Raw genomic sequence first — 27956 nt, forward strand, 5'->3', positions numbered from 1 at the left:
CACTCATGGTTACTTCACCTTGAAGGTTGCTCAGTTTCTGGCAGCGCAGCCTTAGCTGGCTCAGTTGTTGGAAATCATGTGCTAGTTTTCTAGCGCCTGGAAGACCGGCTCCTCCACAGCATGTTACAGGCCGCCTCACTTAGGGAGACAAAAGCAAAAGGAACAAATGATAGACGGAATCCTGAGCAATGCCAACAACCACCCCCAGTCACAGGGATCTGGGTTTAATCCATCGTTCTTTTGCTCACCATGCCATTCCAGTTTGAACCTAGCCATATGCAAATCAGTCTTGACCCTGTGCCTCATGGGAACAGTCCAGCCCAACCTGCGAAGCAAGGTCCACCCTGGACTGGAAACAAGCATCCTGGGACTTGTTTTGGGGCCTCAGCTAGGCTAGCTTGAATCAAGTGGCACAGTTAGCACGGGACCCACGTCTGTACATACCCTTCCCACTTAGGGCGACAAAAGCAAAAGGAACAAATGATGGATGGAATGCTTAACAATGCAAACCTTCATCTCTGTACGGGGGTGAATGTTTGACATTGTTCTGCATTCTGTCCATCAATTGTTGTTTTTGCATTTGTCATCCTGTGCGGGATGGGTATGCTCAGACGTGAGTCCTGTGCTCTCCATGCCACTGGAATCAAGCTATCCTGGCTGAAGAGGAGTGAAACCCCGAAACCGGTCCTAGGATGCTTGTTTCCAGTCCAGGGAGGACCTGGCCTGGCAGTTCGGGCTGGACTGTTCCCATGGGGCACAGGATCAAGACTGATTTGCATATGGCTGGGTTCAAACTGGAATGGCATGGTAAGCAAAAAAACAATGGATTTAGGCCCAGATCTCTGTACTGGGGTGAATGTATGACATTGTTCTGCATTCTGTCCATCAACTGTTGTTTTTGCATTTGTCACCCCGAGTGGGACGAGGATGCCCAGACGTGGGTCCGTGTTCTCCATGCCACTGGAGTCAAGCTATCCTGGCTGTTGAGGGGTGAAACCCCAAAACTGGTCCCAGGATGCTGACATTGTTCAACATTCGGTCCACCAATCGTTCTTGTTGCATTAGTCACTTAGGGAGGGGCTCCCACCCTTGATAGGTCATCGAATGTCCGTAATTCAAGACTTAGTGGTCGCAGACTAGGATACCCCCAACTCATCTAGGACATCTTTGTCTAGTGTTATAAAGTAAACCCCGCTTTGGTGTTTTATTTCTGAAAATCAAAAGACTGTGCTGTTTTAATTACATACTGCTCCTGTCTTGTAAGAGAAACTGTCACCCAAGGTCTGGCACCCCTGCCAACATCTCAACCTATTCCCCAATCAGCTGCCATTAATGTGCGAAGGGGTGCTTGTAAAAAGCGAGACTTGTTACTCATTAGGAGGAAACGGTGATGTTGGAGAACCGAAGATGGATGGAGTGTGTTGGCTACACTGACATTTTTTGCATATTTATATAGCGCGAACTCGACCCGAAGGTATTGGAGCGCTGTACATGAGCACCGTATTTACATTACACATTCAGGAACGGGGAGATGGAGTGATTTGCCCAGAATCACAGGATGTGGACGCGACCCCGAGGCTCGAACCCTGGTGTCCAGCACCAAAGTCGGCAGCTCTAGCCGTCAGACCACATCCTCGCCCAATTAGCATCCGTGCATTTTCAAAACTCCCTGTAGGAAAGAAGAGTGAATAACTCAAAGGCAAAGTTCAACTAAGAGCTTTTGTGAAAAGTATTAGAGGAGAACATGACGTCATACGTACGTAGACAAGGGTGTTGGTCTCTTCTCTTCATCACCACGTTGTGAAGGCCATGAATTTAAAGAAGTAGTGCACACCCAGATTTTGGGCTCTTCCAAGCCAGTTGTCGCCCCAGGTTGGCGGAGAGGCCCTGTAGATCTTCCCCTCTGACTTGGAGACACACCAAAGGTTGCCATCAGGAGTAAAGGACATAAATCGGCTTAAATTGATCCATCCACCTGCTCCGATGGCCTGGCTTCTTGCAATCCAGTTGTCATTTGCATTCGTTGGAGGATATCCTTTTACAAATCTATCATCAGCAGTCACTGCGTGCAGGATCCCTTGGGGGTTGAAGAAGAGGGCGTGAAATCCACTCCATCCGCCATTACCAACTTTTCTACCTAGTGCGTCCTTCCAAACCTGGTTTTCATTGGTCGGCGGGTGGCCTGCGTAAAGCTCACCCTGATGAGTGACGGCATAAAGATCTCCATTGGGGTTAAAGAAAAAGCGATTGAATGCATCCCAGCCTGCTCTACCTACGCGCCTTCCAGGACCTTGGAACCAGTACCTGGATGGATCTGAAGGCTTGGGACCGCTATATAGCTCAGAACCTCTCACGATATACAGAAGACCCCCTGGGCTGAAGAACACATGGTTTACACCGCCCAGCGTCCCCAGAACACGAGTTCTGGATGTGAAATCATCGCCGTAAGCAGCTGGGGGCGAGGCCGCCCTGATGACCCCCGGATTGTCCACCGTGAACAAGATCAGACCTGAAAAGCAGCAGAGAGAGAGTTATTTGCACCTGATATCTGTTCTCAGCACACATAGAATGAGGAGAATGCCTCTCAGGATTGTTCTTGTGCAGGACGGTGTCCGTTCCTGCACCAAAACAACCCTGCTTACAACGCAGCCACCTTGCACCATGACGCAAGGGCGCCTGCGCTGGCGCTAGGCAGAACATTGTGCTAGCGCTGGTAAAAGAGAGGACAGCGCTATATTGTGTCAAATACAGCGCATTCTTGCCATTTCCCTATCACGCAGCGCAACAAGGTGGATTGGTGCGTTGCATGATTATTTCCTAAATATGCCCCATGAACTCCAAATACATATCAGGATATGGTTAGAATCTTCAACAGAACATTGTAATGAGGTTAGAAATCGCCATTTCCCCAAGTAGTCATGTATGCATATATGTATATGATGCACAACGACCATTCAGCTCTGAAAGTGTGGTGGTGACGAGTGTATGTGGTTGTGTCTGTAGTGATGAGAAACACAAGATCTACCCAACTACACGTGTGCACCAGCTTCAGAGGAGCATCTTAAGAAGGCCTGTTTACCTGTGTATGTATGTATATAGTTATGTATGTATGTAAATATGTATGTATGCATAAATGTGTGCATGTGCCTATGCTTGATTGTATATATTTTGCTAGTATGTATGTCTGCGTGTATATATATATATATGCATGTGTATATCCTTGATTGTATATATGTTGCTAGTATGTATGTCTGCGTATATATATATATATGCATGTGTATATTCTTGGTTGTATGTATGTGGCTTGAATATATGTGGGTATGTATGTATATATGCATGTCTGCATTTATGTATGTGTGTATGTTGGTATACAGGCATGCATGTATATTATATTGTAATTGCATTTATATAGTGCTTACTACCCCTGACGAGGCGTCGAAGTGCTTTTTCAGCTAGTAGCACGCTACTCCGGAACCCATAAAGGATAAGTGGTGAATTAATATAGTGAAAATATGAAAGTAGTTTGAGCGGTGGATATGTTAGTCTGTTATTTGGATTGAAAAGCATAGTGGAGGGGTAGAAGAGGGAAAAGGTTTGCATTTATATAGCTCTTCCTACCTCTGACGAGGCGTCAAAGTGCTTTTTCGGCAATTAGCACGCTACTCCGGAACCCATAAAGGATTAGTGGTGAATTAGTATAGTGAAAATATGAAAGTAATTTGAGCAGTGGATGTGTTAGTCAGTTTCTGGGATTGAGAAGGATACTGGAGGGATAGAGGGGAAGGATTTAGAATTGTTTTTGTTTGTTTTGGAGCTCATACCAGGAGGAAGAGGCTTGGGATGAGTAAAAGGGGGGTGAAGGGGGATGAGCAAAAGGGAGGTGGAGGGGGAAGAGTCAGAGGGAGGGTTTAGAAAGGTTTGTTTTGGGGATCAGAATAGTAAAAGGTATGAGATGATGTAAGGAGGGGTGGAGTAGGGAAGAGTCTCGAAAGGGTTATTTTGAGGATCATAGTAGTGGTAAAGGGTTTGGAATGAATGAGAAAGTGGAGGTAATGGATATATTGATAGAGGTATTGGGTGAGAAATAGGGCAGCGCGTTGGAAATGCTGAATTAGAGGAAAGGAAATAAATAAGTAAAAGGAATAAATATATAGATCCAAAAGTAATAAAGATATAGATCCATAAGTCCATGGAAGGTATTTAGATGCATAAAGGAAGGTGGATTATGTAGATTAAAGATGCTTTGAATAAACTCTGGATTTCAAGTGTTGTCGTACTTTAACTTAGTTTTATTTATTTATATAAAATTTTTGTAGATCAAGAGTGAAGCAAGTGTAGATAAATAGTTATGTTCAATTAAATTTTTCAATTCAATTCAATAAAAACTTTATTTCGGCCAGTATGACCTTAAAAGTGCAAATGACAATGCATACACATTTTTTCAATTTAAAAAAAAAAAAAGACGTTAAAATAAAAGACAACAAGAGTAGGCATAACTTGGCACACATATTAGTCGATAGAGATTGCCTAACACAGTTTTAGGATGTCCTCTAATCAGTTTACTTCACCAGATAAATTGATCGCTACGGGTATGGCAGTGGATTGGTCAAGACAGGAGGCAGTGCTCACATTTGAAAGTGCATAGTGCGAAATGAATAAATAATTTAAAAGATCAATTTATCCTACAACTTAGTCTCAGATACTACATAGAAAGGATTTAATTAAAACAGTGTATGGACATTGTATGTGGCATATATTTGTAAAAAAAGTATTGCCTGATATAATTCTAAGGTGCCCTCATTTCGGGTTATTTCACCAGGAAATAATCACGTCTAGTATGACAATAAATTAATCAGGGCGAAAAACAGTACTAGCATTTAAAAGTGCATAATGCAGGGGGCGTGGCTTGCGCGCCGCTGCGAGATGGCGGCTTGCGCTTGAGCTCTGCGCTGAGCAACGGCCGACGGAGGTTTTGCTGCCGCTGCGGACGGCCCTGTACACTCCAGCAGTTGGCATCATGTTTACGATGCAGCCGAGTGTGTTTTGAGGAAGTTTCCTGCACTTTGGGGCTGCCGGTGACCACATTCAGGACGTCGGTTGGTAGCGCTCGGTGTTTTCACGAGCGGCCGCCATTTTTATTCCTCACTGGCGAAGTTGTTTTTCTCCTCAGTACGACGACGCTACTGCTACGGACTGGTCAGAAATGATGACAAACAAGAGCTGGTGACGTTTTCTTACACTTTATAAGGCTAATTTGATTTTTTCTTCCCTTCTGCTGCATTACTTTCGTTTGTGAACTTATTTTTGGTTTTTTTATCTTCAGAATACCGCCAATGCCTTTATATGGGGCTTCTTTGATCTATGTTTCCCTGCTTCTTAGCTGTTTTTGGATGTCGGAAGGAGTCCTCTTGATATCTGCAGGGCATGATATTTTTGTGAGGTGGTTCATTTCCTTGACCTTGTAAGCCCGCAATTTTTACCGTCCTGTTCTTTTTGCTGAAGGTGCACTCTCCATTTTGTGCTCTTTTCCTTATTACACATTGAGTTTTTATACATCCTCTGGCATTACCTTTCTTTAACCTTTCTGAAGTATTTTGCTCCTGCTGAGGTGGTGTGCTCTATGGCTGCGAATATGGGCCCGTCACCAAATGCTAAAGACGCAAAGGATTCTAAAGCGTCCCTTAAGAGGTCCAAACAGGTCTCCCCTACACCTGAGTCTGTTCAAAAGGACCCTAACTCCACTCTTGAGACTATCTTGACGCGCCTTAATGAGGTCCATGAAATTGCGCAGTCTACCAAGACTAACACAGACTTACTGCAAGTGGAGGTGTTAGCCATCAGGAATGATTTCAAGGCCCTTTCCCTTCGTGTTTCAGACACAGAAGCACGTATTAGTGGCGCAGAGGATTCCATGCAAAAGCACTCTAGATCTCTTTGCCAGTTAGAGCGCTCAATGGCGGCCTTGCGGAAAGACCTCACTGAGCAAGAAGATCGTAACCGAAGATCTAATTTGCGCATTTTTGGTCTTCCGGAAGATGTTGAGAAAGATGCATCTTCTTTGATTGATTTCCTCTATCAATGGATTCCCTCTACGTTACAAATTTCTTTCCAAAGAGATTTTGAGCTGGAACGTGCACACCGTATCCCTACCCTTCGCCCTAAGTCTGCTACTCAACCTAGAGCGATAATTTTTAAGCCACTGCGCCATCAGCACACAGAACAAATTCTGGCTCATATGCGGAAGGTTAGAGTTGTCTCTTGGAATGGTCATCGCATTTCAATTTCTCAAGACTTTGCCAGAGACACGGTAATGAGGAAGGGCTTTCTTAATCTCCGGAAGCATCTATCTGAGATGAATATACCCTTTTCTTTTGCTGGCCCTTCAAAATTACGCATTACTTTCAAAGGTCGCTCCAGAATCTTTGATGAACCTGCTGACTTGGCCTCGTTTTTGGATAATCAGATGGAGCTACAGATGGATCTTCAATTGGAGGCCTCGCATGTTCCTGGTTCTTCTGGCACCTGATGCGGTTATACATACTGCAATGTGTTTTCTTCTTTGTCAGATCTATTAAGTTTAGTTGCTTTTAGATCTGCGTGGTGGTCTTAGTGTCCATTGGGTTTGGTGTGTTTTTGTCGTCTTCTGGTGCTCCCTTCCTATCGTTATGGTGTAGTGGTCTTTGTTGTCGTTAGTTTTATTGTATGAATCTTCCTGTATTTCGTGGTTGCGTCTCTTGATGGTTTGATTTCATTCCTGCTCGCGTGTCGTCCTTATTACTCTTTTCCTTCCCAGTTTGTCTTTTGACATATTAGGTCCTGGTCTGTTTCTTATCCCGGTGTATGACTTCTTTCTTTTCGTCAACTTTTGATGTGAGACTTGGTTTTCTTTTTCTCTTTGTTTTTGGTCTTTCTGCTTGATGGTTGTCTTTTGTTGTTTCATATTTATGGAAGTATACCATTGTTTTTTTTAATGTATTGTTGTATAGTTTGGGTACATATTTGAGTCATAGATGCTTATTAGATGTTTATGTATTGCTGAAATTAGAGTTAATATGTTTCTTCTATTTAGTTAGTGGTTATATCCATTTCACTGCTATATCATTGATTGATTTGTTTATTTCGTATTATTAATTATCTTTTTCGACTAGGTCGAATTTCTATAGTTGTTTTGTAATTGATAGTCTTATGTCTCTTTACTTACATGTTCATATAATTATGATATCCTCACCTCTTTTAGTTAAATTGAGTGTATCCGGTTCTACCTATTTGTGGACAGCCATATATAAGATTTCTATAGGTTTTACATATTTATATATAGTATTAATTTTTCTTATTTATCTGCCATAAGGCTTCATTGATTGTTATATTGAGCTGTTACTACATGCTGTTCTCTCTATTATGTTTCCCCCACAATGTACCATATAGTCTGCTTTGGAATGAATTTTCTTTTCTCTTTATTCTTTTTCTGTTGCTCTTCAGGATGATTTTCGGTCTCGCTCTACCTAATAGTAATATTAGCTTTTAGCTCATTTTTCATCAGCTCTTATTGATTGCATTTGTCTTTTCTCTTCTTTCTGCCTTTCCTGATTGTTATGATCTATTTTAACTGTTACCTATTTATCAATTTGGTTAAACGTGTTGCCTTTATAGACTTTCAAGTTGTTCAGTTTCCAGAATGCTATAATTAATCAATTATGTACTGTTTTGGGGCTATTTATGCTGATGTTTTATATTCCTCTGGTTGGTCCCCTTGCTCATTTTCCCATGCTCCCCCTTGTATGAATTTGGTCTTTTTCAGACCTGCCTTATGGGCCCTTCTCTCTCTCTTTCTGTTTATTTTCTTGCTTTCTTTCTCCTTTTCTCTCTTCCTTTCTCTTTGGATTTCCTCTTTGGATTCTCCCTGTTTCGTGTTGGTTTCTAGTGTCTGGTGGCGTGGTCTCTTGGATGTTGTAGTTCATATATCATATATGAAATATCTTTTTCTCCTGTTAATGGCTCTATGTCTGGATTGAATATACTCTCCCTTAATGTTAAAGGGTTAAATCACCCAGTTAAAAGGTCTAAGATTTTAGACTACTGCAAATCTCTTTCTTCGGATCTAGTCCTTTTTCAAGAGACAAAGGTCTCTGCCAAGGAGGCGTTATTTCTGAAGAAAGAATGGGTCTCTGATGTTGCTTGTTCAGATGCCTCTGGTAAAAGAAATGGGGTAATTACTTTAGTTTCTAAAAATTCTGGATTGTCTATCGTCTCCTCTGAACAGGATGCAGAGGGTCGGTGGCTACTGTCTAAGGTGTCCGATGGGAATGCCGATCTATTTGTCATGAATATCTATGCCCCTAACAAGGATGACCCGTCTTTTGGAAAACAATCACTAAAAAGCTAAATGACACACCTCATTCTGGCAATCTTATTGTAGGTGGAGACTTTAATTTACCAATGGATCCTATCTTGGATAGAAACTCTGCCTTTAACTTTCGTCCCCCTCAAGCGCATAAACAACTGATTAATATGTGTTCCCTGATCCATCTTCAGGATGTCTGGCGTCTTCATAATCCCACTGGCAGTGACTTCTCCTTTTTTTCTTCCCCTCATTCGTCCTTTTCACGCATTGATTATCTTTTGGTTCATTCCTCTCTTGTTCAATCTTCTTCTTCTCCGCTTATTCATCCTATTTTGGTTTCAGACCATGCCGCGGTGACTCTCACACTTATGTCTTTTGCCCCTAGGGCAAGATCTCGTTCGTGGAGATTAAACATGGAGGTTTTACATGATGATTCCCAGGTTCGAGAGTTCTCCAAGGATATTGAGACTTTTTTTCTTGAGAATGTTGGTTCAGTCAGCTCCCCTGTTGTTCTCTGGGACTCTTTTAAATGTACTTTCCGTGGGCAGGTCATTAAGTGTATGTCAAGGAGAAACGCAGCCATTAAAAAGGAGCTCACGGATTTAGCAGATGAGATTAAACGTCAGGAATCCCTTTTTCGTCATTCTCAGGATAAGTCCTGCCTCCAATCTATTAAGAATTTAAAATATACGTACAATACCATAGTCACTAAGAGAGCTCATATTGGTCTTCAGGCTCAGAAATCGAAGAAGTTGCTGTTAAAAAATCGTGCGGGCAAGATTCTTGCAGCTACATTAAAGTTCCAGGAATCTTCTTGTAAATCTTCCCAAATCTCTTCTATTACTGACCAGCTTGGTAAGAAAAAATTTCAAACTGAGGAAATTCTCGAGGTCTTTCGCGATTTCTATAATAAGTTATATACCCCTTCTACTCAAGCTTCTTTTGAACAATGCCAGGAGTTCTTGAAGTCAGTTCCTTTGAAAGTTATATCGGAGGAAGATAATAACTCATTGAATGGTCCGATTATCTCTGATGAAATCATTTCTGCGATTAAGGCTACTCGTTCCGGTAAGGCTCCTGGTCCTGATGGATATCCTATTTTGTTTTATAAAACCTTTATTTCCGTGATTGTTCCGAAACTTCAATCCGTCTTTGATGCTTTTATTAAAGATAGTTCGGTGTCTGGTTCCGCTGCTGATGCTACTATTGTAGTAATCCCCAAAGAAGGGAAAGATCATTCAGACCCCAAGAATTTTCGTCCTATTTCCCTTCTTAACATGGAAGCTAAGATTTTTGCTAAAATTTTGGCTAAACGTTTAGAGTCCTTTATTCCTCAATTGGTTCATCCTTCCCAAACAGGTTTTGTAAAGGGGCGTCTTGCACGTGATAAGATCCGTACTTTTTGTCATATTCTCGGTTCCGCCAAGCGATCTAACCTTCCGGCGGCGGCCTTGGCCCTTGATGCTGAAAAGGCCTTTGATAAGGTCTCTTGGGCTTTTTTACGTGCTGTTTTATGTGCACATAACCTTGGTGAGTCTTTTATTCGTATGGTTATGTCTCTTTACTCCCGACCTAGAGCTAACATAAGAGTGAATGGAGCTACGTCGTCCTTTTTTAACCTTCGGCAGGGTACTAGACAAGGGTGTCCTTTGTCTCCTCTTTTATTTTTGTTGTCCATTGATCCTCTTCTCAGAATGATTGACGTACATCCAGATATTAAGGGGTTCTCTTTTGGTTCTCATCAGATAAAAACAGCTGCTTATGCTGATGATGTTCTCATTTTCTCGGATGATATTGCACTGGCCATCCCTGCTATTTCTGATACGATTTCTATTTTCTCAAAGGTGTCAGGATATACCCTGAACAAGGATAAGACAGAGATGTTTCCCCTAAATGCTTACTGTTTCTCTTCTCACATGGGTTCGGCGGGCTTTAAATGGCAATCTAAGCAACTAAAATATCTGGGTATTTATTTTTGCTCCACCCTTTATGCTACGGTTACTTATAACGAATCTCAAACTATTCTTAAGGTGCAAAGTCTTTTAGAAAACTGGTCTCCGAAGCATATTTCTTGGTGGGGCCGACTCCAAACTCTTAAAATGATGATAACACCCATTGTTAATTTTTTATTTCTTCTATGCTTCCGGTAAAGCTCTCGGATGCATTTTTTCACGACCTGGATCTATTGACTTCCAAATTTTTATGGAATAACAAAAGGGCTAGAATTTCCTATAAATTCTTGCGGAAATCCTATGATATGGGAGGTTGTAATCTTCCTGATTGGGGGAAATATCAATCTGCTTTTTTGGCTTCTCAGGGTGCGCTCTGGTTTTCCTCTCCTTCTATTCACGTTCCAGCTTGGTTGCTAATAGAACAGGAATTGGCCTCCCCTCTTCCGACTGTATCTTTTTTAACCTCGAATACCCTTTCTATTCCATTCTCTAGATCTATTATTTTAGACACTATTGCTGCGGTTCGCAAGGTGGATAAGAGAGTGGCGATTCCACTGCATAAAACTAGATGGTCATCTATTTGGCGGAATTCCAAAATTAAAATTAATATTGATCCAGACTTGATGTCTTACTGGACTGGGAAAGGTATCTCACTTGTTAAACATCTTTATGATTCCAACAATGATCCTCTCCCTTTCTCGTCCCTGGCTCAACAATTTTCTTTATCCAATCTAGACTTTTATACCTTTCTTAAGATAAAGGTAGCACTTGCTAAAGTACGCCTTCATCCATCCTCCCTATGATTACGCTTTTTCAACTATGGATTAGGTCTGGTCATGTAGCATCTAGGATTTATAAATTTTTGTCGTCTTCTACACTTCCTTCCCAGACTGTCGCACAGCAAAAATGGCTACATCATTTCGATCATAGTGTTACCGATCATATCTCTTCAGACACATGGCAAGATATTGGTAAACTTTCTCTTCGTAACAAAATCGCCCCCTCATTAATGCAATCTAAGTTTTTCTCTATTAATCTTCTTCACTGGACTCCCACTCGTTTATTTTCGTTAAATCTCAAAGAAGACAATCGGTGTTGGAGCTGTGATCTTGCACCAGGCGACTTTCAGCATATGTTTTTTGATTGTTCTCTTCTCCAACCCTTTTGGGGTTTAATTCACAAACACCTCATGAATATCTTTAATATCAAGTTTCAACTTTCTTTCCCATTAATTCTTTTAGGCCCGTTGGCAGCCTCGGTCCCTTTGCCTTTGGATTCCATGGAGTTACAACTGTTGGATATTTTACTAACTATTGCAGTCAAAGTAATTCTCATGGAGTGGAAATCTTTCTCTTCAGTTTCTTACCATACTTTGTGGGCTTGGGTTTCCTTCCTACGAAGTGCTCATACTTCAGTTGATCACGCTCATCTCTCTCCTTCTATATCTAATGGTGTGTGGAAGGTTCTAGATACGTACATGGAAATGGCCTCAGAGGGGTTGGTGGAACAATATCCTTTTGATTTGTCTGGTTAATGATGTCTTGGGTGTTGGGTGAATCCTTTGGAAATCCTTTTCTCTCCTTTCACTTCGTCTTGTCTTTTTTCAGCTTTACCCTATTTTTTCCATCTTTGCTTTCTTCTTTTCTTTCCTTTCATCCCTAAATTAAAATCTGATTGTGATACTTTTGATAATTACTTCTTCCGGTTATCAATTGCTGTTTCTCTAATTAACTTATTTTTCTGATATTTACAGATTATACCATATGTGTGTTCTAGCTGATATCATTTGTATCACTTTTGCTTATATTTTATGTTTCTTCTGCTCCTTTAAAATAATAAATTCTTTTGAAATCAAAAAAAAAAGTGCATAATGCATAGTAAATAAATAGTTAAAACAAATGATTGATTAAAAGGTCAGTTTCTCCAGAGGCGTGATACCAAACACTGAATACGTAACTCAGGTACAGCTAGTCATTAGACAATAGGGCCTAGGTGCCGAACGGGTCCATGGATGCGTACTTTTTACAGATTGCCAATAATATAGGGGGATCCTTGGGAAGAAACCCCATTTCCTTTGTGCAGAGCCATGGTCTGTACTATTTAAGATAATTTTAAAAGTGCTCTGCGGGTACACCACATGGAAAAAAGGAATCCTGCTACTGAGTATACTATTGGGGTGCTACAGTCATGTTTCAGAATCCTGAAGGCCTCAGAGCAACTCCTGGTTCCCAAGTTTCTGCAAATCGGTACTAACCAGCTCATTCTTGCCTTATGATATACGGGGCAACTAAAAAACACGTGAAGGACTGTCTCCGCGGGGCATTCGCATGCCGGGCATTTCAAAGCTTGCAGACCCCCCCATTTGTGTGTAAGAGAGCGAAGAGGCAGGGACCCATACCTGAATTGAAGAAACAGCTTTCTTGCAGCTGCCGGCTTGATATCATCCAAGGCTGGTTCAAAGCTATATCTATCTTTAATTTCTACAAAAGCTGAGGTCAACTTGCCTATTAGGGGGCTGCGGTGGAGCTGTGCTAGATTGAACTCCCCGTAGTGGACCTTTAATGATTTCCTTGAAAGTGAGGAGCAGGCGAGCTCCGGGTCACCCCAGAGATCACCCCGTCCCAAACTAGCTGTCATATGCTGTATGTATGAAAGCCACGGGAGCTTACCCGCCCCCGGAGATTCATCACCATAGTTATGATAAAAAGATTTACTTATTTATGCAGTCACTTATATACATGTTAAAAACAGAATAATGTAACTATCAGTAATATGTACATTTGTTAAGCAGAACTAATGAATATCTAAATATAGATATATAATACATAATCAGCCTCATGCATCAACCCAAAATCCAGTCGGTAAAATACCGATTCGCTAATAGCTCCCGGTATTAAGTTAAAAATACCCAATCCCAATGCATCAACCCAAAAGCAGAAATCGCTATTTAAGGAATCCTTAAATACCGATTCTTTAAATAGGGATTCCTTAAATACCGATTCCTTAAATAGGGATTCCTTAAATACCGATTCCTTAAATAGCGATTGCATTTAAGGAATCCCAAAGTGAGATTCCTTAAATGCAATGCATCAAAGTTAAAAAATTAGCGATTTCGCTAATAGGGGGAGCAAATTACCATGAAGATGAACTGCATGGTAATTTGCAAAAACTTTGAAAAATGCACTTTTGTGCATTTTTCAAAGTTTCATGTTGCGCACACACATGCCCTTAGAGCATGTGTGTGTGCAACATATGTGCACATATCATTTTCAGGGGTGCTATAGGGTGTCATTTTGACACCCTTGCACCCTTGAAATTGCATGAGCAATTAGCGAGAACCTACTGGTACTCGCTATTTGCTCATGCAATCTCCGATTCATTCCTATGGGCCTGGAGGCCCATAGGAATGATTGGTACGGCATTCCTTAATTGCTACTCGCTATTTGCTAGTAGCAATTAAGGAAAGTTAAGGAATCGCTATTTGAATAGCGATTCCTACATGCATAGCCTTTTGCTATTCCTTATTAGCGAATCCTTATTTTTCGCTAATAAGGAATCGCAAATGCTAATGTTGATGCATATGCCCTAATATTTTTTAAACATAATTATTCTATATATTTATACAAAGTAATACACATATATTTAGGTACATATCTATAGTACAAATACATGCTTATATACAGAGCGGTCTGCTGTATATTTTTATCTGTTTGCCTTTGGTGGTTATGTATGTGGGGAAGAGCCAATTCTTGAGTAATTTTCTGAAGATAAGGTGGTTATCCGTGCATCATATGTTGGGGGGTAAAGAGTTCCATAGTTTTGCTGCTTGAAAAGAGAAGGATGTGCCACCCATGGTTATTTTCTTGTATCTTGGGATTTTGAGGCTAGGTGCCACTCTAGAGAGGAGGTTTCTTTGTTGAATGTGTTTGGTTATTTTATTCCTGATGAAAAGCGGTCCCATCCCATGTATTGCTTTGTGGGTGATACAAAGTAGCTTAAATGTGGATCTCCTGGCAACCGGTAACCATCATCATCTCAATCTTTATTTCGACACATAGTCATAAAAGTACAGAGAAAAATCTTACATAAAAAATAAAACAAATACAATAAGTAATCAACCTGCATATACATCACAATAGGAAATTAATGATATAGAGTGAATACCTGCAACGTCAGGCAATAGTTATACAAGATCTTCTCTTCCTCCACATAGACGCAAGAAATGAAGATACAGCAAAAACTATTGGAGTAGATAGATCTGTTTTAAGGACCCGATAAGCAGGCATACATAGAATAAACCCCAAATTCCTACAAAGAGGGGCTATCCAACATTTCCTGATTTTATTATAAGCAGGACAAAAGAATAACACGTGTAAATCAGTTTCCAGTTCAGCATTGCAGCCTGGACAATTTTTAGGGGAAAGCGGCATATCTCCACTGCAAAATGGGGTCTAATCTCGCTCAAGGTCTCCTCAAAATGATAAAAATCTTTAAAATTTAAAAAAGCATATGTTAGAGTAGAAGATTGAGATTTACGAATGAAAGCTACTAACTTAGATTCATAATAAGAATTAATGAGTAGCTTTCGGGAAACAGTAAAACATGTTGTCAACGGGTCCGACCATAGTTGTGGGAAGCCTAATAAGCCTAGTTCCTTCTTCACATAGCTAAGCCAAGGGTGTCTCGCTGCATTTGGTAGACTCAAAATTTCCATGAGTTCATTTCTATAGACCTGGAGCTCAGGAGTAGTCCAGATCCTCCTCCAAAAAGTTAAAGGCTTGAGACCTAGAACTTCATCCATTGGTCGTAAGCCCAAATCAAGTCTCAATGGAAGTAAAGGAGTACTAGAGGGGAGGGCAAACAATTGCCTAAGGAACTTAGTTTCAATGGATGAAATCACTGGGGAGCACTTGGTCCCCCAGAGTTCACTTCCATAAACCGCTCGACCTCTAGCCTGTACTTTATATATTTCAATAGGCGGGGCAATCGGTTTTACGCTTGATGTAATGAAAAGTTTCATAATCCTCCCAATTGCTTGGACTAATTTTAATTGTGCCTTAGTTTGGTGTGGGGCCCATGTCATTGTTTCGTTTAAAGTGAGCCCCAAGTACTCAAAAGTATGGACCCTTTCCAAAGCAATTCCCCCTATACACGGATTTGGGCATGTAGTAATTGGAGGATTAAAATCATGAATTTTGTTTTAAGGGTATTTATTTCTAATCCCTGCTCCAGACAAAATAATTCAAAGCCATTCAGCACGCGCTGTAGGCCCATCGGCGATTTAGACAGTAATAGGGTGTCATCTGCGAACATTATCGCTGGGACCCTATCACCGGCAAGTTTGGGGGCATCGTTATCAATAACCTTGCTTAGATGTGAGAAAGCCCCATTTACATATAAACAAAAAAGGGTTGGAGCCAGAACACACCCCTGTCTGACTCCCTTAGCAACGGGGAATTTAGATGTTAGTGCCCCATTCTACCCACACCTAACTTGCGCAAAATTTCCCGTGTGTAGACGAATTATCATGTTAAGTAAAGAGGCAGGGATACCCAACTGAGATAGTACAGACCATAGTTTTGATCTAGGGACCAAGTCAAAGGCCGCACGTAAGTCCACAAATACAGTATACAAGGAGGCACCCTCAACCTTTACAGTTTTCCAGTGTAACATCATAAGGCGGAAGATCTGGTCCAAAGTTGAAACATTCTTCCTAAACCCTGCCTGATAGGGACTCAGGATGGAGAACTCCTCCATCCAGACCCCAAGGCACTCTAGAATCAATTTTGCAAAGATTTTTTGGGGGACAGGCTTATAGGCCTATAATTTGCTGGAAGTTAAGGAGAGCCTTTCTTAAAAATTGGGACTATTTCAGCTCCCAACCAAGTACTGGGTATTGCCATACCCTGCTGAACTGCATTAAATAACGCCGTTAAATAAGGGGCCCAAATCAGCAGTTCATTTTTAAAAAGATCGCCAGGGAGTTTATCAAGACCAGGGGCTTTACCTGCTTGAAGACTAGAAATTATGTCCAATACTTCCTGTTCCTCAAAGTCGTCCCCATATTGATCTATAGTAAGTTTGATCGTTTTTTCCCCCTGAGTATCACCATCAGTGAGTAATTCACTACCATAAAGGGAGGAAAAATGGGCTTCCCATACACTGGCAGCGATGTTAGTAGCTATAGCCGATAAAGATTCGGACGATCCCGTGTTAACAATTTGCCAGAACTTGCGGGAGTCTTTTTTGTGGATTGCCTCCGTTAAATTATCCCATTTATCGCTGTCCCACTCAGATTTAGCATGATCGATTAGTTGCTTGTATTCCCAGCGTTTCTGTCTAACTAATACCTTATTATTATTGGATTTGACAGCTTCAAGATGTTGGGTTTTTGATTTTCTACAAGCAGTATTGTACCAAGTAGGAACATTACGGCTCCTAGAGTCTTTAGTCACTATAGGATTTAGGACACTGGCAAAAATAGTGTTAAGCTCCAAATTTAGCTCCTCAAACTACTTGTACATTTCAAGAGTGGGAGCATGCAGTGGTAAAGAGCCAACAGCTTCCAATAGCGGGATTACCTTTTCATATGACCCAGGCAATAAGGCAGGGTAATTAACTAATTTTTCCCACCTTAACCTGCGCCTGTTACTAGATAGATCACAACCTGTATCTAAGTCTTTATTTTCAGTACAAGGCACAATTAAGTTCCCGGAGATAGCAGCTGGAGAATCAGTGGGTTGTGATCACTATCTTCCCTTGATTCAACCCAGAAGTCCAGAACCTTTTCCCATGCACTTGTCTCGACAAAAATGTAATCTAACCTGGACTCTTTACCAGGTTTATTATAAGTGCACTTAGCGGGGGCATCAGATTGAAAACGGCCATTGCATGCCCTGAATGAGTGCTTTAACGTTATGGCCGTAATCTGCACAACGAGAGGCGTCCAAGACCTGGGTGACGGGCCCACAGCTGGGGGTATTGCCCAATAGTCATCCTCCTGTTGAATGTCACCATCTATCAAACCCGGTAACGGCTCAAAGTGACAATTGAAATCTCCTCCTATTAGCGTGGTGGAGTCCTGGGGAATGGTATTTAAAAAGATGGAAAGCTCGTCAATGGTGTTTGACTCCGCTGTAATGCTTACCGGTCTAGAGTAAACATTAATCAGAGTAAGCCGGAAATCATTAGGCCATGCCAGGATCACACACTGCACATCCAAGGATGAAGTATCCACAGCCGTCGCCTGGCATCCCAAATGAGTACGAACCCAGATTGTCAGACCTCCTGATGGTCTACCCCTCCCCCCCCACCTAGCTGGAATCGAAAAAGAGGCAAAACCACTACGATAGTGTTCATCCCTTGCCCAAGTTTCTTGGCAAAGGCATATATCATTATTGTCTATAAACAGGCCCCATTCAGGGCACATTAGTTTATTAGCAATACCGGCTAAATTCCATGATAGAATTCTTAGTGGTGCAACAGAAGGTAAAACTTCCGGAATTGGGCGCAGGATATCTACAGTGACTGTCAAATTTACAGCCCCGGGACTATAATCAACAGGCTTATTCATATCACCTAAGTATGTTGTGTCAGGAAGAGTTGTAGTTAATAAATTATTGGAGGCATCCAAGCCCTCCAAACCGCCCTTATTAGCTAATGTGGCTCTGGGATCAAAATAAGGAGTTTCATTGCTATCCATATGAACAGGGGGCGGGGCACTTGCTAAATCAGAGTTAGTGGTTAGTCAATCTATCTCACTCAAGCATCTAAACCTGTTATAATCTCTAAAATACGGAATAGTGCTTGGGTGAGGACAATTACTCGTGACCCCTCTAGTGTGACTTCTCCGGCCCACCCTCGTCCACCCTGGTTCCAGTGCTTCGTCAAAATTCAAATCGTATGGTGGATAAAAGAAAGCCAAAGGGAGAGTTCGTATCAAAGACTCTTCCTCTGCATGGGGACAACCAAGAATAAAGGAAACAGCTCCTGGGTCCCTAAAATTTACAACAACACAGTCGCCAGAGATACTTTTCCTAGAAGATCCCAGCCATGGAACCCTTCTAGCCATTAAAATTTCACCCACAAATTTTGGGGGCAGAGGTCTATGCTTATTTAACCAACTTACTACTTTGTTCTTTAAAGAGACATATGATTCATCTTTTGTGTTAGTAAGTTTAGGGACTCCAGCTAGGACAACTACCAAGGGCGCCGCTTCCGGGGGGAGATGTAGTATTTGGGCCTTCCCCGTACCAATGACCTCCTGGTTTTCTTGCTCTGTAACCGTAATAGGCTTATCCAACACCTCAGGAGTGGAGGGGGGAGCAACATGATTTGATACTTTTGGAATAGCTGAAAGTTGGGGAAGGGGATTTACCAAACTAGAGACAATTGCTATAGAGTTGGATAGAGGCTCTAATGGTGTAATAACCTCCCTCGCTCTTCCCACAATTAACGGGGTATGGGGAAGTTCGGACCTTGGCTTGATAAGCTTTTCTATGTTTGACGACGGTTCCAGTGGATAATAAGGAATCAAATAAATGATAATATTGCACAATCGCAATAGCACTGTATGGACTATGGTGTCAGAGGGCAAAATAAGTTCTCTACACAGTATATTCAATTAGTTATTTTATGAAAAACAGTAATCAGTATATACACTTCTATATATACACTTCATTAAATCAAAAACTTGTGCATAGTGTCCCCCAGTGAAACATGGAACCAAACAAGTGACTGTACATTGTGAAACGAATTTCTAATACAAGGTTTCCATAAAGTTATGTAGAACGGCCAATTTGATATAGTTTGTGGACAGTCCACATATCCAATGATGTAGACTGCTCCAGTAACGAACCCATACCCAGAGAGGAAGCAGCGTTACCCGTGGAGATTCGTCCGCCAGCCTCTAATACCATACACTGAACGACTTTACCATGCTTTCATATACGGTGCCCATGAGGCAACACTGAAGGAAGTCTGCACATCACAGCATCACTTAGACCCTAGACATCGAAGGAAATCCAAGGTCCATCTCGTGAGAACCCGGCTGGGTACTCACGTGAGTTCATTTTTTCTCTTTCCTTTTCACGTGTACACAAGGCACCACAACGTCACTAAGGATACTTACGTAACTCAGATGTCCCTGTATTGACAGTCCTGAAGAGACCCTACAACTCAGAAGGGTCGCAACGCCGTCGACTATTGTATAGGACGGACCATTGCTCAGTCTACATCATTGGATATGTGGACTAGTCGGGCTAGAACGTGCCCGCCCTTTGCCCGGGCTTCGCCCGCGCTGCGTCCCGTGCTGCGTCCCGTGCTGCGTGACCACACGCACGCTATAATCAATCAGCAAAAAGGGGGGCGGAGTCCAGAGGAAGAGGCGGCAGGAGAGTGTCAACGGCCTGCTGGTCCTCGCAGTCCTGTGGGCTGACTCCCAGAGAGGAAACAAACAACAATGGTCCCGAGCGGCGCCCGCGAAGCGGGGGCCGCGAGGCGTCTTGTAGTGTCCAGCACAGGGGGGCGGAGTCCCAGAGGAAGAGGCGGCAGGAGAGTGTCAACGGCCTGCTGGTCCTCGCAGTCCTGTGGGCTGACTCCCAGAGAGGAAACAAACAACAATGGTCCCGAGTGGCGCCCCTATTCTTTCAACTTGGATGCATATTCGGCACTGCAACGGCATCATTTTGGGACCACTCAGAGATCTGAACCTGTGAGCCCCCACAGGCCTCTCTGGTCACCGGCGGCGTGTTGCTGGTCTGTCCTTCCTTCCTCAGTAGCTGCGGCCTGGACGTAGGCGAAACGCTAAGAGCAGGAAGGCGTCACGAACATACGAGAAAGAGTCGCTCTCCGCCTCTGCCAGCACGGCTCAGTCTAATCGCATCCCAAGATCAGCGCGGCCCCGCTGAGGCCCTGGCCACAGCTCCGAAGGACGACCGGTAACCAATGCAGGGCTTTCAAGGCAGGTGAGATGTGGTCTCGCAGTTTGATTGGCAAGAGTAGTTTGGCAACCGAGTTCTGAATCCATTGTAGTCTTTTCATGGTCGTTAAAGGTGATCTGTGCTGGAGGCTTTTAGCGTAATCAAGTTTGGACAGAACAAGGGAGATGGTAGCCCGGACCTTGTGTGGAAATCCCAAAAGGGGGAAGATTCGTCACAGAGGTTTTATACTAAAAAAGCTTTGTCCACTATGGCATTTATCAATAGCTTGGAGTCCATGGTCATTCCGAGGTTTCTTACTTCCTTCAATATTTTAGGCGGTGTTCCCAGAACATCAGGCCACATGGCGACCGGGTCATAATGTTTCCAATCGCCACACATGAGTATTTCCATTTTGGAAGCATTCAATTTGAGATGGCTCCACGTCATCCATTGATCCACGGTTCTGAGACAACTGAAAATTGGCAAGTTTCCAATGTCTTTGGAGCATTGCAGTTGAAGGAGTATTTGCGTGTCATCTGCACAGTTATAGCACGTGAGGTGAAATTGATTGATCAGTGGCGGTAATAACTTCATGTAGATGTTGAAAAGCATAGGCGAGATGATAGAGCCTTGAGGGACCCCTGCTTTTCTGAAGTACGGTTTGGACGATAAAGGTGGGGTATGGATGACATTAGTTCTGTTGCGAAGTTAGGACACGATCCAATCTAGAGTAGTCCCCTCTATGCCAGCTTCGTAGAGTCTTTGTATCATGGTATGTCGTAGAGTCTCTGTATTGAGGAGTGTCATGGTCAACCGTGTCAAAGACAGCCAAGAGATCCAAGAGAAGTAGCGCAGAAACCCCATTGCAGTCAACTGTGTTCTTCAGGTCATCCCAGATGGCAAGCAGGGCAGATTCTGTGCCTCTTCCTGGACAGACTCCCATTTGGAAGTCTGAAAGTATGGAATTCTCTTCAATGAACTGTGACATCTGGGCGAACGCTGCTCTTTCTATCAGTATGCCAAGGAAAGGTCCATTTGAAATCGGTCTGTAGTTGTCAGGGTTCAGCAGGTCCAAGTTTGTTTTCTTCAGTAATGAGCATATGAATGACTTTTTGAGTTCTTCTGGAAATATTCCGGAAGTTAAGGAGTTGTTTTTGATTCTCCTTACTGGGTTGGCAGCTGAGGTTGTTAGATGAATTGTCTTGAAGGTTTGTGGTGGACACGGGTCAGAAGGGCTGCCGACAGGCCTGCTTGCTCTGACCAGGTCCATAAATTTATTGTGTGAAATGTGTTGGAAGGAACAGAGAGGCAGGGTTAGGGGATTCTTGGATTGTAGCTTTGTAAAAGGGTTAGTGCTGATGCTTTGTCTCTGTTTTAAGTGTGGGTCCAATGTGTCTGCTTTGTCCGTGTAATGATTTGCCAAATTGTCTGTGAACTCTTGAGTAACGGGATGAGCTGCTGCTAAGCATTTTGATTTATGAAAAAATTCATTGAGAATTTTATAGAATTCTTTATTTGCACATTTAGCATTTTGAATTCTGTCTGAATAGTAATTTTCCTTGCTTTTTTGATAGGTGACTTGTATAATCTGTTAATGTTCTGTAGGAGAGTTTTGTCTTGAGTGGAGTTTGTTTTGAGCCGGGCGTGTTGCAGGTTTTTAATTTGATGTTTTATCTCTTTTATCTCTGTATCTCCAAGGTGCTTGTTTTCTTTTGTTCTGTTGTGTTGTTTTGAGTGGTATCAGGATATCAAAAGCTTCCGGTAGCCACTCATAGTTTTTAATTTAATTTATTGTGTCTACATATGTCCTGAATGTAAGCTGTGTTTTCTAAGTGTTCAAAATTTAGTTTGATAGGTGGATGCATGTAAGCTGGTTTTAGGTGGGAAGGCAAGCAAATGGTAGTCTGACCATGCGACTGGAATTCTAGTTTAAAAGATTACTTGTTCTGTATTAGCATAAATGACATCTAGGATGTGTCCAGCGATGTGTGTGGGTTTGTGGACAATCTGATGCCGGTTCAATGCATCTAGGCCAGTGATGATTGTTTTTGGATGGGGCATATTGGGTTTGTCAAACCAAATGTTCAGGTTCTCTAGAATGCATAGGTTGAAGTGTAGTGTTATCAGGTTTGAAACTGTGTCTAGAAGCGTGTCTGGGAATGTTGCCTTGATAGGTGGAGGTCTGTAAAGGAGTAAGAAGTTACAGGAGGAAGGTGGGGTAGGATTGCATCTGGTGAAAAGGGCCTCACAATTTTTTATGGAGACGTTGTCAACTTTAGTGATCTGCAATATTTGTCTGAACACAACAGCTAGGCCACCTCCTTTTTTGCCTATGCGATTTTGGGCGATTGTTTGATTGCCTAGAGGACTTGAGCCAGATCATCTCCCCACCATGATTCAGTTATGAATAGTATGTCTGGTTTTGCATCAGTATGAAGGTCCTGGATGTGTTGTTTGTTCTTAGAGAGCGATCAAGCATTTATTATTAGACTGTTCAGAGAATGTGCTTTGGAGATAGTGTGACTTTGTTTTGCAGAGGAGTGGGCAGTATTTTGTGGGCTTGCAGCTGGTGTGTCCTTAGTGTTGGTATTAGATATGTGTGGATAGCAATCGTGTAGCTTATCTGTATCGTGTTCTTCGTCCAGCAGGCTACGAAGGCATTTTGATGGGTCTGCATGTATAGGTGGTGGAGAGGGTGTTTGAGGGTGAGTTGTTGTGCTGTGTTGTTTTTGTAGTGTAACCTTGTTTTTCAGGAGACATAAAGAAGCGAAGTTGTGAGGTGTGACACGTTGCTTACTTTGTTTGCGTATGTTTAGGGTGGAAGGTGTATGAGTCAGGAGTGGCTGTGCAGCGTGTGGGTCATGTAGTAAGGTTCTAAACTGTCCAATGGATGAGAGGCGGTTAAAAGAGTTGCTGTGATGCTGTATATGTGTTGGGTGCGGTGGAAGAGAGAAAGCTTGGTATTGGAGTTTGCTCATTTGTGTAATTTGAAAGGTGGGTGTATGTTTGAAGTTTGTGATGGTAAGTATTATGAGGTGTTGCGCTTGAGAGATTTTGTTGTGCTGGTGTACGTGATATGTTTTGTTTTTGAGGAGTAGTGAAAGGATATGCTGATGTATTTGTTTTATGAGATGGATGTGTTAGTATAGTATTGTTTGTGAGAGGAAGTGCTAAGGAAAAGGGGGTGGTGATGTGTTTGTGAGTAGAGTGTATGTTGTGTGTAAGAGAGGATGGAGTAGAGCTATGAGTGTTTGTCTTAGACTTGTTGCTGCAAGAGGTAATATGTGTGGTGCAGTGGAGTGTAAGTGTTGTGTGTTTGTCTTATTGTGGTTGAAAGAAGAGGAAGGTGTTTGTTGGCGAAAGGATGGAAGGCTGAGTATAGGTTTGTTAGTGACAAAAAGGGGTCTGTTAGGTATACTTAGAGCATGGAGTGTGTGTCTGGTTGGGATATAGTTCAGTGTAGTGTGGAATTGGGTTGTGTTAATCATAGTGTTGTGTACTGTTTGTAGGTGATGGTGGAAATGTGTGGTAGCTGGGATAGAAGGATGTATAGGTGTGGTTTGTGTGGTTTAGTAGTGGGTGCTGAGACATTGCATTGTGCATAGGGTTGGTTTGTAGTAAATATGTGGAGTACATTTGATGTGAGCGTATTAATATGGTTGTGGGTGTGGGTGGTGTAGGGTGGACGCTGGTGTATAAACATTTGGGCAGCATTTCTGTCCCAAGTCCCCAACAGGCTCAAACAGGCACTCACCATTGTTCTCTCCACCCTTAGCCGCGACGCCCAGGCTGAGATGCCCTAAGCACTGGCCTTATATAGCCCTCGTAATCAGGTGACCCCTTCAGCCAATGGGAACTCTAACCCTAACCTATCACACTAGTCCTAAATCCTAAGTCCAATAGGAGACCAAGACCTTACAACCAATCAATGCCCTAGTCCAAGCAATCAATCAGGAACTAAACCCTACATCCAATAGAAGGCCCTAGTCCAAACCCTATTCCACAGCAACCAATCACACAGGAAACCCTAAGCCCTATGTCCAATAGAAAGCGTAACCCTTGCCGTAGTCCCAACCCTAGTCTCAGCAGCCAGTCACATAGGAAACCCTAAACCCGACGTCCAATAGAAAGCTCAGTCCCAGGAACCTATCCGAAACCTTAAACCTATCCACCAATGAAATCACTAACCCTAAGCCTTGCATCAATAGAATCACTGGCCCAGAAACCAATCAGAACCCTCAGATACCCAACCAATGAGAACACTAACCCTAATAGAAACACCAGATGCAACTACCCATCAGTGCATACATGTAGCATCCAATAGTAGACTATGTAAGGTCCCAGCGATCTCAGGCAAGGTTGCCTGCCCAGGGAGTCGGAAGCTGCTCCTCAATTCAGATTCTCCTAGGAGACAGACAGGCTCAATCCACACTTTGGACTTCTGCAGGTAAGGGCCTAACAAACTATGGCCTCTAACAATACTGCTTGTATAAAACTTTATTCACTTTCCTAGCCAAAAAAATGAGTGCACAATCCCTAAAAAACACAGCTTTAACAGCTCGCAGCACATTGGTGCTGTCTCAGAGCACCCTCTGTTCACTCTCTGATGTAGAATATCCCTGTTGCTAAAGGGGAAGGGGGGGGGGGGGGGAAATCTGGTTTCACTCACTTGCTATCACAAAATGGGAGCTGGGGTGCATTGCTTAACATACAGGTCTATTTTTAAGAACAGTGGTCCCTAGAGAAACAACAGTAAAAAAGGGTGGAAATGAAGATAGACCCAGTCAGTACTATATTTATATACCTTGTCCAGCCGGACAGAGGTCAGATATTTAATATTTTAAATTCAAATAGGAACAATACTGACAAGACAATTTGTAAGTGGGACACAAACCTGTATCCAACTAAACTAAGAGGGACAAACAATGAAAATTACAAAAGGCTCAGGCAAAGCTCTAGGTTTGTTAAACACACAGGGCCCGATTCACAGAACTAACTTAAGACAAAATCCTAAACTTACTACCATTTTCGTATTCACAGAAGGCACTTACTCATTTTGGTATTCACAGAAGACACTTGCTCACTTCGGTATTCACAGAAGTTAGGAGTCCTAACTTTAGGACTCCTAAATGCCTTCTGTGAATACCGAAAGTCTTAAAATTAGGATTTTTCTCAGTTTAGGAGTCCAAAAGTTAGGACTCCTAACTTTACTACTACTAAACTGAGTATAATGTGTATCGAGTGTCAACGGCGTTTCGATCCATATATACAATAAATGGATCATCATCAGGACATTTAGAATAAGCATGCCTGTGTCCAATTGCCTGTAACAAATGTTGGCAACTCCTGCATGGATATTAACAAATATGGAGCTGAGTGCACGAATGGTGAACAGCCAGACCAATAAAAATACAATCAGAGGTGTAGGGGACCCGGACCGCTTAGAGCGTCAAAGGTAATGGCGCAGTATTAGTGAGACCCATCCAGTGATGGGAAGGGAAAGGCACGATGGCTTGAGTATCCCAATGGGGAAGGGAACCGCAGCCGCGTGCTCGTAATTCCAGATATAGGGTTGTGTAAGGTCCGTGTTCCTGGGTTACAGACAGTAAATGCTGGCTTCTGAGAGGCAGACTGTTAAAAAGTGATGTCTTCCAAATAATCAGAGGAGATATACTGGATTCTTCTTAAGATTTATTAAGCATATCATAAGCAACAGCTCATCCACCCAACTGCCTCAGGATGAACCTTTTCCAACTCCTTACAATTCTCAACCCCAGCCAGAGTCATGGTCATATTCTAGAACACCCAGATGTCACCATGACAACAGGCACACAGAGAAAAGAAAAGTGCATAACATTATAACATATCTCCCTCCCTTATATAACAATATGACACATAAAGGAGAGAAACACCGTATTAAAATACATCAAATAAACATAGCCTTTAAATGCAGAGAATTATGCGTTCTCCACAAAACATTATATAGATGTGACATAATCCATTAAATATGACGGGCTATGCTTTTCCCTGCAAGATTTCCTCAGAGATCCACCCTGAATCTGAACACCAATATCAGTAGAACAATGCCCAACACATTATTTTTGCCACACACAGCCACTCTGTTCAAATTCCACACTTTATGATCTGAGGTTCTGACTGCATTGTGAAAAACTTTAACAACCTTATAAGGCTTTGAAAACTTGAAACCAGAAATTCCAAACCCAGGGCACTTAATCTTGACAAAATCCCCAATCTTAACTTTAGTATCTTTAACAGCATGCCTCAGGTCGTAATTTTCTTTACTTTTCTGACAAACACGTTCCTCCCTATCCTTCCATGAACTCAAATCAGGAGAAACACCTTTGTCAGAAAGAAGTTTATTAAACCAAGGAGGTTCAAGGAAAGTGTCAGGTTGCCTCCCACGAAATAAAATGAAAGGTGATTTGCCTGTAGCCGAATGAGGTGCAAAGCGATGTACACTAACCCTCTTGAAAACTTCTTCTTTCCAATCAAGATTATTCTGCTTCGCTAAAGCAATGGTTTCTTTTATCACCCTGTTAAACCTCTCCACAGTACCATTTGATTCAGGGTGGTAAAGCGCACACTTCTAGTGAACAATCCCACAATTAGTGAGAAAATTCTCCATTTCCTTAGAAACTAATTGCACCCCATTATCAGTTAGAAAACTTTCAGGAATGCCCTCTCTAGAGATTATGTTCTTTGAAAAGTCAATAACAGTTTTTGTACAAATGTTTCTTGCAAAGGATATTTCCGGCCATCTAGAATAAAGATCCATAAGCACAATGACAAAAGTATCAGACCCATCACCATGTACAGGCCCCAAAATATCAAGGGCAATGTCTTTCCACGGCCCCGAAGGGCGCGACCTCTTTACCATGGGTTGAGTCCTGATCTTCAGAGACTTCTCACTGAGAGAACATTCAGCACATTCTCTAACCATTCGTTCAATTTGAATGTCCATCCCAGGCCACCAATAAGAAGAACGTAGTCTCTCTTTGGTTTTTGAAATCCCAAGATGTGCCTCATGAGCTAAGTTAAGTAACTCATTCCTTAAGGAAACAGGAGGGACAAGTCTGTGACCTCTCCACAACATTCCATCACTATTAGACAATTGATCCTTAACAGACCAAAAGTCTCTCACAGACAATCCCGCTTGTTCCTTGTGATGCCACCCATCATGGATTAAAGTTGAGACCTCTTGAATAGACTGATCTTCTAAACATGCATAAACCCAACGATCCTGGGAAATTATCTTAAAATCAATCCCACAAACAAAATCATGGGGTAAATTAAAATTAGGGTCATCATGAGAGAGAGAGTGATCAGAGGAAACTAATCTTGAAAGTGTATCCGCAACCACATTTTCTGAGCCAGGCACATGTTTAACTGTGAAATCAAAACCTTGTAATCCAACAACCCACTTGGAGATCCTAGGTGAGATAGAGTCAATACCCTTGTTAGTCAAAACCTCACATAACGGTTTATGATCTGTCCTAACCATAAATGAAGTTCCCCAAAGGAATTTTTCTAATTTTTTGATGGCCCAGTAGACTGCCAGAGCCTCCCTCTCAATTACCGAATATCTGGACTCCGCCCCCTTCAAACTCCTAGAGATGAACATTATGGTATTCTCAGGGTTAGTCCCTCCTTGATAGAACACAGCACCTAACCCTTTGAGACTAGCATCAGTGGAAATGACTGAAAACTTTGTGGGATCAAAAT

General features: G+C 42.3%; 1 protein-coding gene across 1 annotated transcript in view; it reads right to left on the reverse strand.

Annotated features, from left to right (window-relative positions):
• LOC146863492 (uncharacterized) overlaps positions 1 to 27956 on the reverse strand; it is a 431973-nt gene that overhangs the window by 28160 nt on the left and 375857 nt on the right. The window contains exon 3 of the mRNA XM_085642932.1: positions 1761 to 2509. Coding sequence (XP_085499058.1) covers positions 1791 to 2509 — 719 coding nt within the window. The 3' untranslated portion in view covers positions 1761 to 1790. The remainder of the gene's footprint in view (positions 1 to 1760; positions 2510 to 27956) is intronic.

The sequence above is a fragment of the Triturus cristatus genome, chromosome 2_2 (genome assembly GCF_964204655.1).
Source record: "Triturus cristatus chromosome 2_2, aTriCri1.1, whole genome shotgun sequence".
Lineage (NCBI taxonomy): Eukaryota > Metazoa > Chordata > Amphibia > Caudata > Salamandridae > Triturus > Triturus cristatus.